This window comes from Poromitra crassiceps, assembly GCF_964638095.1.
Source record: "Poromitra crassiceps genome assembly, chromosome: 3".
NCBI classification, from domain to species: Eukaryota; Metazoa; Chordata; class Actinopteri; order Beryciformes; family Melamphaidae; genus Poromitra; species Poromitra crassiceps.
The window spans coordinates 22,060,459-22,072,935 of record NC_139625.1 but is presented as its reverse complement, the minus strand read 5'-3'; the positions used below and the strand labels follow the sequence as shown (position 1 = coordinate 22,072,935).

The window sequence follows — 12,477 nt, the reverse complement described above, 5'->3', positions numbered from 1 at the left end:
TGGAAGTTAACGTTCGGAGTGGCAGCATGTCGGAAAGGCAAAGGAACCCCGCTCAACATACTGGGGAGGGGGCAACTGGAGAAGTGGTAACGGCGGCATAGGGATTTGTTTAAGAAGGTATATTTTCTATTCTGTGTAACCGTGTAACCGTATCTAGTGTAACCATTTCTGCATACTCCGGTACAGTAGGTGGCGGTATGTACCTTCAAAGTCAAAGATTACAATCCGCCATTAAACAAAAAGAAGAAGAAGAAGAAGAAGACCACGCTCAACAAAAAACTAGCTAGCTAACGTTAAACTGAAACACTCGACTAGACAGCTCTGTTCCCGCTAGCTGTGTTTCAAAGGTAAGACAGCAGATATTGCCGAAATTGCAAAAACACCACAATCTTCTGATCTATTTCTATTTGTGTAGCGACAGCTAACGTTATCGTCAACTAGTCTTTAGGTGACGTTGGTGTGAGTCGGGTGAGGAGGTTGCATTTAATGTAATCTCTCGAGACAGACTTTCGGCTTTTTTTTTAACCGATGGGTTCCCAGATTGCTTCTCGCTCATAACGCTCAGTATGAGCGAGGAGCGCCCGGTTAGCAGGGTAATATGTAACCTAAGTGAAGAGCTATTTAAAATGGCTATGAGACACTTCAATTCGGCATAGGCTACTACATATAGAGAGCCAAAGACGTCACTGCTTTTCTCCCTGTACCAGCGTGTGGAAAAAATGGGGTCATCCCTAATGTTTCCCCCAAAGATCTCCCCGCAAATTAGGTCATATGTTCCCCCAAGGATTTTCCTCAAAATTAGGCCCTATGTTCCCACAGCCCTATGTTACCCCATTTATAAGACATTTCCCTCCCAGCAAGATTAGGCCCTATGTCCCCCCCGCCCTGTTCCCTCAGGCGTAGTCCGGGAGCCATGGGGTTGAACCTCGCGTCGTTGGATAAAGTTTTTTTCTCTGCTGATTCTTGTAGTTTGGGGGTACCTATACAAAATACAGGAGGGTGCCCGGTGAGCACCTTTGAACATTTTCAGATATTAACCCCTTAATTGCCCAAATTCCAGAAAAATAGGGATTTATGGGATTTCATGCAAAATACTCAAATCAAATGCATCCAATTTGTTTTCTCCAATGTCTATTCATAAAGGAGGTCATGTGCAATGTATTTCATTGCACATTAAATAATATTAACCCTTTTAGGCCGTGCCAACAAAACCAACTGTTTATGACAATAGGGGTCGTGCTGGATGAGAACATCCATTGAGCCTTTGCTCATTGGCATGTAGAGATTCAGAGTAGATGATACACATTGGGAGGTGTGAAGGGCACATTTTGCTGCTGATGGTCTGATGATAGTTAAGCCTATTTGGATCTTGAGCATCCTACCCTGAAACATGCACAGAACATTGTGCATGGCAAACCAGGCACTCCACAGTTGCACTTATTGGAGTTAAAAGGGTTTTGCAGGCAATTGCAGCCACACCTGATCATCTCCAAAATGTAGTCTAGGACAAGTTTGCAATCTTCGGGTAGAGTGGTTGGGCTCAGTGACCTGTTGCATGTCTTTTTTCCATCCAAATTCCTCAGTGTTCAATGCTAGTCGTAGATTTACATTGATATTTCAATATATTGCTTGAAAGTGGGCCCAATTAACATTGTTAATGAATGCTTCATTCTCTGGCGGTAGAGCAGCTAAGTTTGGAGCAGACATGTGTCCTTTCCCATTCTTTTCCTCCCAGAGAAGTAGCCTTGTGTGTGACATGTCTGTGCTCTCCTTTATACCAGAACAGGCTGAGATGAAGGCAGTGGCTTGGTCGGGGACCTGCTGGAACGGTGCATCCACATTGCTAATGGCAGATAGTTCATACAGTTTTGAGGACTTTGATGACAGAGCCTTTTCCCAACCCATAGTAAGACGCTACAGTGTCACATCCCAATATGGCATGGGCTGGTAAAAGGTTCTTCACAATTTGTGAATGCTTGGCCAGTGTTGACTTGATGTCCACTATTGCCCTTTCCTTGTGGGGCGATTCCATGATGTGTGGTGTACATCTAGTCCTACCTGATGGTAATGGTGAAGGAGTAGCATGACCCTGTCACATGGCTCCTCCCCTGTCACCACCAACTTGTGTTTGCTTGTCCTCTGTAGATGGAAAAGCTGATCCTTCCTGGGTTGGTTCCTCACATAAGAGCTAAGAGATGGTGTTTCTAGCTGACCCCTGTCTCTGTGACATCTCAGGTGATGGACTTGATACAGTACTGTAATCAGAGTAGCAGCCGTGTCTTATCATTTTTGATTAAATCGGCTATGGTGCCATCAGCTGGCCAGTGGATGTCCACAGAAGGGCTGATCCATCAATGACACTGGCATTCCTCCTGGATATTCTGACTTGGAATGACTTCTTCAGTGTACACTTGGATTTACAAATTTGCATTCCGTCCTTGTCCTCCCTAGACAACAGTGTGATTACCATTGAATCGATGGCATTTAGGGCATAAATTGTAGAGTTGTCAACTTGGATTGATTTGGTTGTTGTCATTGTCTTTACTTTGTTTGAGATGGTGTTGTAAAATCCCTCTGGCCAGGTCTTCTCAAAATCTTCTAACATTGCCTCCCCAATCTTTACAGCACTGTCGCTGGTAGGGTGATCTTGATGCTTTCACAATGCTTTTGCCCCTGGATGTTCGTTGGGATCCAATGGATGGACGCAGGTTTCCAGTTTCTGACAAAGTCCAGTCCTGTCCTTGACTTTGGCATCTGCTTAACTTTAGCCTCCTCCTTGTCATAGAGATTAACCTTTGTAGTATCTGTCTCATCCTCTTCCATCTCCTTCATGTCTGACTCAATCTTGCAGCATATGTGGTGGCTCAGGGCCCAGATCTTCAGTGCCTCTGGCTTCATGGTTGTTCCAATGATCCCTCCATCACTGTGGCCGTACCTCATGAAAGTGGTTATGAACTGGTTGATCCACAGGCCATTCCATATTCCACTAATGTGTCACATGACATGCTGCCCCTGGAGAAAATTCCTTTGTGGAGGAAGCTTCTCCATGGAACGAAAATAGTAGGCCATACCAGACATGGTTGATATGGCCAGCTGCAAAGTAGTAGTTAAGCATCTTCTAGAATGTGGTCAGATGGAGAAGCCAGTCACCCTCACGTTCAGCCCAGATGTATGACATCAGCATCAGCATCATTGGTTTCACCAAAACCTAAACCCAAAGTTTGGCTGTTCTGGTCTGACTCACAATCTGATCCATAAGGCTCTCATCAGGTCATCTGCTTTCTGGAAATTTCTTACCGGAACTCCAGAGAGCCCACTATCAGCCATCAGGGAACATAAAGCCCCAACAAAACTGATCAATGCGTGCATACCCCCAAGACGCTTTAAGCAGCGCAGCCACATCTATAAGTGACATGTGTGTCTGTTTGAGGCGAGATGTGTCTGAGCCGAGATGCAGTGTCCCAGCCATTTTGACTGGGGTGGCCCAGGTGGGGCACAGACTCAAGCAAGGGTGGCACTGATTGCGCATTTAGGAAGGATGTAGAAAGGTTTTCCCTTTTTAAAGGTTTTAGAATTTAGCCTAACGTCACTCTAGCTTAAAAATTAGCCCGCTACAGCCTCTGAAAGACAGTATTGTTGGCCAGCACCCTCAGGATTTTGGGGTGGCCAAATTAGATTTAAGCCACCCCTGGCCACTCCCTAGAAACTCCCCTGTCGAGATGTGTGCACAGGATTTGAACAGTGCACCTAGACCCCCCCCCCCCCCCCGGCTGTACAAGGAATTGAGAGTGGAGACAGAAAGTGCCGTGGCTCAAAGCCGGTGAAACATGCACACACATGTGTGCACACGCACGCACACACACAGTGCCAGAGAGAGGGGAGTGGGGGAGAAGGGTCTGACTTGCGCAACACTTCAACACCTAGGATTGATTTATCAGACTAAAAGTCCTCTGCTAATTTCATGTTTTTATTGGGTGGGGGGGGGGGCATGGCGGGGGAATCAAATATGCTACAGTATACATGACCTAGGGCTGGGCGATTAATCGAATTTTAATCATGATTAAGATTTGGGCTGTCCACGATTATGAAAACAAGATAATCGACATCCAACGATTTTGCGGCTCTTGTCACTCTCGTTCTGTCTTGTTGTAAATCAAGCGCACCCCTTCCTTTGCAGCGGTGTGCTCGGCCCCTCCCCCAAAGCCCAAAACACACACACAGCTCGAGTTGGGAATGACTGTCATGTGAACAGAGAGCCACTGCACGTTTCTCCTCCCCGCTTATTTCCGTGGTAGCACAAGAATAAGATGAGAGAAGTCACAGAAAGAGAGCCGCTGGTCGAGAAGAGAGGTAAAACAACGTATGTGGGGTGGAAACACTATGGTTTCGCCGAGTTTAAAGGTCCACACATCAAGAGCGATGCGAATATACAGCACGGAATTGCGATGCGAGTTTTGACCCACCTGTCATTCACAGCCACAGACTTGGAACAAACAGTGCAAGATATGCGCGGTCGCGGCTGCACCCCGCAACACGACCTCTCCCTCTTTCTTTAATCACTTGAAATCCACTCACAAAGTGGTCTATGACCAAGCAATAAACGCTGAACGAACAAAAATACAAAGCCCCATCTAGTTACTGCCACCGCATACAGTCATCGATTCAGGACACTCTTTACAATGCGACCGCATATTCAACAGGTAACGAGCTCACAGATAAACATTAACAATAGCCTATTATGAACCTAAACGACGTAAGTCGCTTTGGATAAAAGCATCTGCCAAATGAGTAATTTAATGTAATGTAAACGAACGTTACTAGCGTTCTCATTTGGTTAGTTTTGAGGTTTAAGGACTACTAGTTCAGATGTTTACCAACATATTGAATGTAGATTAATAGTTGCAGTTGGTTGTGGCAGTTCACTGCAACATAGTAGGCCTACATATACTGTATATTTATTTTAGTTTTTATTTTATTTCTAAATCTTTGCACTTTTATTTATTTTCACTTATTTATTTTCAATTATATCTAAAATCCAAAGACATCCAATGTTAAATAAAAAGCCAGTGTAAATGTTCAATAAATTCATGATGTTCTCAATGTCAATGAGTAATCGTGTTAAATAATCGTGATCTCAATATCAATCAAAATAATCGTGATTATGATTTTTGCCATAATCGTGCAGCCCTAACATGACCTCATTCCTCCTTTATGAATAAACATTGGAGAAAGCAAATTTGATGCATTTGATTTGAGTATTTTGCATGAAATCTCATAAATTGGCACTTAAGGGCTTAATATCTAAAAATGCTCAAGGGTGCTCACCGGGCACCCTCCTGTATTTTGAATAGGTACCCCCAAACTACAAGAATCAGCAGAGAAAAAAACTTTATCCGACGAAACAAGGTTCATCAAAAAAACAATGAAGAAAGAAGTAGGGCGTGCATATCCGCTTGAAGGAGGTCAGGTGCAGGACAAAAGGCAAATGAACTTAGAAAATAAATATTGCACAATATTGTGCACACTGATATTTGTTAGCTCCCAGGTCAGTTTATAAACTGACCTGGGAGCTGACAAATATCATCAAAAAAACAGCCTTTGGCTCCCGGACTACATCCCCGCAGCACAGGTATGGCCATTCCCTAATGCACATAACATATTGTTGCCCCCCCCCCCCCCCCCCCCTTAACCCGTGACCCCCTCCCCCCAAACAAACGGGAAGAACCAGGAACATTAATAGTAAATAATAATGATAACAGATAACAGGCACGCGTGGGGACAGACCGGCACCCGGGCAGCCAGAGCAGTCGTCCAATCAACTTCACACTTGATGGCTGTGTTGCTGGGGACCCGAGGAAGTGCAATGTTGGATTTGGTGCAATTCGGAAACACGATTTGTTCAATACTGGTAAACTTTGACTAAACACATGAACAGCACTCTGTGCAGCTGCTGTTTGAACACGCACTTTAGTGTATGTAATGGGTAGTAGTAGGGATGCACCGATCGATCGGCACGTGACCGGAAATGGCCGATTTTCACGTGATCGGCCTCGATCGGTGATCTGTTCCGGTCACTCTAAATAGCCGATTCTGTGAGCCGATTTTCACATGACGTGCGCGCACCCCAAAGCACCGAGACAGGCACCCAGCCACCACACCACACACGCCAGCATACCTTCCTCGTTGTGGATTTTTTTCACCGTCAGTGAAGTAGACAAAGCTCGCAGTTTGTCACACATGCAAGTCGAAAATAAGCCGTGGAGACAGAGATGCGACCGAGTCCCGCTCGGCTGGAGTCCAGTCAGAGCGGCTCGCTTCACCTCACTGGCCCCTCTCTCTCTGCTCTCTCTCCCCGGGAAGCGGTGCTCCAGCAACCTGCCACCGCGCACAGCCGGCTTGGCGAGGTGAACGCGAGCATTGTGTCCAGTATGATAACCATTCCCCGACCTGCTTTTCCATTCCACATCAGCGCTGCTGCCTCAGCCTGTCAAGTCATGTTGTAACGTGACGTGGATACAGGAGAGACTATTTGTTTCGTATTGCAAATAGAACGACATGAGAACGACGGACATAATAATAAAAATGCATCGGACTCACAAGTGTGCAACGTTTTCTGTACGTGACGATATTTTTTCGGATGGCAGATAAAAATACGCATACCAAACTTCGGACTGTGTGTAAACTCCGCCTGATATTCAGACTGAAGATCGTTACTGTAACTCATAAACTCATTTCCCCTCTACTCAAGAGGACTGGTCTGGAGCCAGTCTATAAACTCCTTGTCCATGGATCATTTTGATGTTCTGTTGCACCTGTTTTCTTTTGGAAAAGTAAATGCATGATAGCTGTGGGATATAGGCTATTGGATTTAATTTAATTTTTGTATTCATTGTATTTGCACAAAAAAGCTCTGTCCAGTAGCCTAACCTGGAACACTTTTATTTTGAGATGTGTTTGAGTGAGAAGGTCCTACTTCATGCAAATGATAAGAATTGTTTATTTGTTTATTTGGATCCCCATTAGATGTAAGAATTGTTCTATGAATCTTAATTTTTAAACAAAGTTACAAAAACGTTTGTGTAAGCTGTCAATTGTTGTTTTTAGAAAAAAAAATCGGAATCGGCAAAAATCGGTATCGGCAAGTCAGACTATTCAAAAATCGGAAATCGGAATGGCCAAGAAAAGGGCAATCGGTGCATCCCTAGGTAGTAGTAATATAGTACAGTAACAATGAGTCATCATACTGTAAAGGCAGGAACCTCTGTACTGTATGTCTGTGTGTCCTCATATCCTGGGGACAGTTTGTCCAGTTGACTTCACACTTGGCGGGTTGCTTGCATGGGACCCGAAGAAGTCCAGTCAGTGTATGATTTTGTGCAATTTAGACACTTTTTTAGGGACACTGCATTCTAATGAGACGTAACGAGAATGGGCAGGACAGACATACTGTACAGTACATACGTACGGACAATCCAAACACATAATGCCTCCGGCTACGGCTATCGCTGGCGGAGTAGGATCATTTTTCTACGCTTTTTTTTTTCATCTATGAAAATGCTTGAAAGACAGGTGAAATTCTTTATTTTATTATTAAACTGAGGAAACAGGGCTGGGGGAATATAGGGCTGAGGGAACATAGGGCTGTGGGAATATAGACATGCTCCCGAAGAAATAAGAATGGTGGTGAGAGAGATACGTTACTTTTTTTTTTTTATCCCGTTTGAATTGTGCCACGGGGTACACACACATGTTCAATTTGGTCAATTTAAAAGATAACTATGCATCTCATGATCTCAATAAAGTCTCAAGTTTGTCCTAAAACTGAAATGTAAGGTTTAGTTTTGTCAATCAACTACATCTTGTGTCGCACATTGGTCGCACATTATACGTCACACCATCAACAACAATGGACTGGCGGGAGAGAGACGTCACTTAAGCGACTGGTTGTGCGTAGTCTTTCTGATTTATAACTTACTAGGCATCTCGTGTGCTACGCGCGGTCGATTCCTGGGCTTGCCGGCTGCGCGGTCTCGCTAGTTCGGCCGCTTGGTACAGTACAAGTGACACCAATATATACTGTACAACCATGTGAAGCAAATACAATAGTAAAATGGCACAAAATCAAGTGGAGACAGGATCTGTCCACAAAACACACATTCCCAGGGAATGTGTGTTTTTTATATTGGTCTCACTTGTACTGTATGGATATATTTGTATGTGTTTTTCCTGCTTTTTCATACTCCACTGTCACATGACTGTCAACTCACATGACTATCATGTGCATCATGTGGGTATTTAAGATGGCGTCTCACACTGTCATTTTGTCTGAAGAAGAGCAGTCACCTTGCTCAAAACGTTACCACTGGTGCAATAAAATAAACCTCACCTGGAGCCCTTGCAGTATGTGTGAGCTGTTTTATTTCTTTTTCCGAAAAGCAGAACGTAACCTAAAACAAGGCACACAAGAAATCTGATTTGATGTGATAAGAATATGATAACAGGAGAAGAGGGATGTGTGCATGCTGGGTTTATTATTAGGGGTGTTGCAATATGACAATAACTGTGATATTGAAAAATGAAATATTTATATATAATCTTAATAATACACCTAATAGTTACCTACATAATTCCCTTTGTTCATAATTTAATATAACTCATCTCTGGTTTGTTTTCAGCTTCACTGAGAGAGAAAATGGCTTCAAGAGCAGAGGAGCATCTCTCCTGTCCTGTCTGCCGTGAGATCTTTAAAGATCCAGTCCTCCTGTCATGTAGCCACAGCTTCTGTAAAGCCTGTCTGCAGAAATGGTGGAGAAGTCAACAAATGCGAGACTGTCCAGTTTGTAGGGCTACATCTTCACAGAGTAATCCACCCTGTAACTTGGTGTTGAAGAACCTGTGTGAGGCTTTCTTACTGGAGAGAGCTTCAGCGGGATCTGAGCTTCTCTGCAGTCTACACTCTGAGAAACTCAAGCTCTTCTGTCTGGACCATCAGCAGCCAGTGTGTCTCGTCTGTCGAGATTCAGAAGCACACACCAACCACAGATTCAAACCCGTCGATGAAGCTGCACAGCACCACAGGAAGGAACTTCAGGGATCACTGAAGCCCTTGCAGGAGAAACTGAAGATCTTTAAGCGTGTGAAATGGACCTGTGAACAAATGGCATTACAAATTAACGTCCAGGCCCAACGCATAGAGGGCCAGATTAAGGAGGAGTTTAAGAAGCATCACCAGTTTCTCCAAGAGGAAGAGGAGGTCAGGATCGCTGCACTGTGGGAGGAAGAGCAGCCGAAGAGTCAGACGATGAAGGAGGAGATTGAGAGCCTGAGCAGAGAGATAGCAGCTCTTTCAGACACAATCAAAGCCATAGACGCTGAAGACGTCTCGTTCCTGCAGAACTACAAGGCTACAGTAGAAAGAGTCCAGCGCCCCCTGCTGGAGGATCCACAGCTGGTCTCAAGAGCTCTGATAGATGAGGCCAAACACCTGGGCAACTTGAGCTTCACAGTTTGGGACAAGATGAAGGAGATGGTCTCCTACACGCCTGTGATTCTGGACCCCAACACTGCCTCTCCACACTTAATCCTGTCTGAAGATCTGACCAGTGTGAGCTTTGGAGGAAGGCAGCAGTTTCCTGAAAACCCAGAGAGGTTTGAAACCGGGCTCGGTGTCCTCGGCTCTGAGGGCTTCAACTCAGGAAGTCACAGCTGGGATGTTGAGGTTGGAGACAGTACATACTGGGACCTAGGTGTGGCAGCAGAGTCTGTCCAGAGGAAGGGAGTGGGACGTCGTAAAGTGTCGAAATTATGGCGAATACATTTCAGTGATGAAGAATACACACTAGTCTCTCCATCACATCCATATACTGTTCTCCCAGTGAACAAGAAGCCCCAGAGGGTCAGACTGCATCTGGACTGGAACACAAGAACGCTGTCATTCTCTGATCCTGATACTAATCCTGATACGAACACACACATACACACCTTCACACAGCCCTTCACTGAGAGGCTGTTTCCCTACTTTTACACCCACCACAATTTCTCTCTGAAGATTTTACCCGTGAACGTCTCTGTAACAGTGAGCCAGCAGAGTTAGAAGGTCTCTGTAACAGTGGACCAGCAGAGTTTGAAGGTCTCTGTAACAGTGGACCAGCAGAGTTAGAAGGTCTCTGTAACAGTGGACCAGCAGAGTTAGAAGGTCTCTGTAACAGTGGACCAGCAGAGTTAGAAGGTCTCTGTAACAGTGGACCAGCAGAGTTAGAAGGTCTCTGTAACAGTGGACCAGCAGAGTTAGAAGGTCTCTGTAACAGTGGACCAGCAGAGTTAGAAGGTCTCTGTAACAGTGGACCAGCAGAGTTAGAAGGTTTCTGTAACAGTGGACCAGCAGAGTTAGGGGGTGTGTCCACCAAGCAACATGTTGATTGCTCGAAGCACTGGTGCTGAGCTAAAATAGGTTACTTTTTTTCTTTTCTTTTCTGCCGTACCACAAAGTAGGCGAGCTCTCATTTGTTACAGTAGTGTACTCTATATTTAGACTGTGTCCTTTGGTTCTTCATCTAAACTTTAAGTGTTATTACATTTATTCGATCTAACTTTATTCCAGGTTCTTATCACTCACTCTGCTTCTATTCCTGATCACTCCTGTTTTTCGAAACCACGCCCACTTCCCGTCAGGTGACGAAAGCCTTGATGGAACAAGTCAGGCAGACTTGATCTACACAGAGACCAATATCTGCCTTTTGTTTTTGGACATCATTTAGTCCATGTCAATACATTTGAATACTATATAGTAGTTGTACATATTTTCCTCTTTAACATTATGATGGTCAATTTGAGAATTAATCAACAGTCACAGAAAAGTCTTGGGAATCTGCAGGGAAGTCTAGTCGGGGTTGTAGCCTGCCAATAGTATAAGGAGCAAAAATCGATAAGTTTTATCTTCTAAAAGAATCATTGATCACATTTGAAGTTACAATTAAGCATGTCTCTGAAAGTTTAATCTTTGGTTTAAGGCAAAGATTATGTTAATAAACAACTTGTTTAGGTTACGCTTTGCTAGCTGATCCAAAAAGTCACGAGACGACCCAATGCCTGGTTCCTCGAGGCTTCCGTCATACGGAGGTGGGCATGGTTTCATCTAGTCTGGGCTGGAAAACCCATAGAGGCCTCCTGTTCAGGGACACGAGGGGCTGCAATGTATCGCAGGCAGCATGCACTGGGCAGGGAGACAGCCTGCCAGGACTGGCTGCAGGAGGCTGCAGGTTTTCCTTCTGGCTGAACACTACAGCAGCTTCAGGCTTTGCTTGTGAGTACAAAGCCTGGGAAGAGGCAAACTGCACACAGGGATCAAACCCACAACCTTTGTGCTGTGAGAAAACAGTGATAGGCCAACTATTGCTGCCTGGTGGGGGAGGAGGTTTGTGTCATAAAATAGACATTCAGATTTAGTCACTTTATTTTGGCCTACAGTACAGTGGTGATGCGTTAAGTGACAGCAAGACAGCCTGGGGGGGGGGGGGGGGGTACTATCAAACTTATTGCAATGTTTGCATGTCAGGCAAATGTAGCTTTTTTATTTTGACATGGTTGGATGCTTTTTCCATTCATTTTGGATGCCATTTTTGATTGGATGATTGGATGAGATTTTGTTTGATCTTTTTTTTTTTTTTTTAATGCAGTAAAAAACAAAAAAACAAAATCCTCTCCAAAAACTGATTTGACAGAGTATATATATTCACAGCCATGCAAGATGCCATATAAAGATAGTTTCATGTTTAATGTTCCTCTCTAAGTCTTGTGATGGGATTTTTGTTCTACTTAATTGGTGTTTTTTAAGTGACAGATTGTACATCCCCACAGTTAGGTTGCCTTTTTGTGTTCTGATATTTTGAACAGGCAGTTTGGGGTCAGTAGGCCAGAGACTGATGTTTGTTCCACGTCCAAATGCACGTGGCTTTGTTTATTTGATTGAATATGACATCTGATTGACAATTAATTTGGCTTTGAAATGGTTGTGATCCAAGGGCGTAGGTGTGATTTGGAAAGTGGTGGGGGCACACATTTGGCAGGGGGTCTGGGCTAGGGGTCCGTCCTCCACCAGAAGTTTTTTTGAAAATGTCATTGCATGTCCTGCAGTTCTACACTATACTCTGACTATGGCACTTTCCTGAACACAATAAAATGTGAGAAATTATTTGTCTCTCTCTCTCGTTCTCTCTCTCTGCCCGTTAATGAGGCGGGAACAAAGCGAACAAACACCAATAGAAACTATAGAGAGCCAAAGCCACACCCATTCCCGATTTAGCCATATGCACAAAGATATTTCATCCACCATAAGTCAAACTATTCGGCTATATTTCGAATCAGGAGAGACCAGAGAACATTTCACTCTGACCAAAACAAAAACACGATTTTTTTTTTTTTTAACATTTTGGTCCAATTCAATATTGCATTGACGATATGACTTGCGATAAAGTATTA

General features: G+C 44.2%; 1 protein-coding gene across 1 annotated transcript; it reads left to right on the top strand.

Moving 5' to 3' along the window:
* Positions 1 to 306: 306 nt before the first annotated feature.
* LOC310773450 (E3 ubiquitin-protein ligase TRIM39-like) lies at positions 307 to 10,227 on the top strand. The gene is made up of 2 exons (XM_083633335.1): positions 307 to 347; positions 8,676 to 10,227. The coding sequence occupies exon 2, from the start codon at positions 8,693 to 8,695 to the stop codon at positions 10,091 to 10,093; it is 1,401 nt and encodes a 466-aa protein (XP_083489461.1). The 5' UTR covers positions 307 to 347; positions 8,676 to 8,692; the 3' UTR covers positions 10,094 to 10,227.
* The last annotated feature ends 2,250 nt before the right edge of the window (positions 10,228 to 12,477 follow it).

Bases quoted from the DNA above. Each gene is read 5' to 3' on its own strand.
- LOC310773450 (XM_083633335.1), top strand. From the start codon at position 8,693: ATGGCTTCAAGAGCAGAGGAGCATCTCTCCTGTCCTGTCTGCCGTGAG.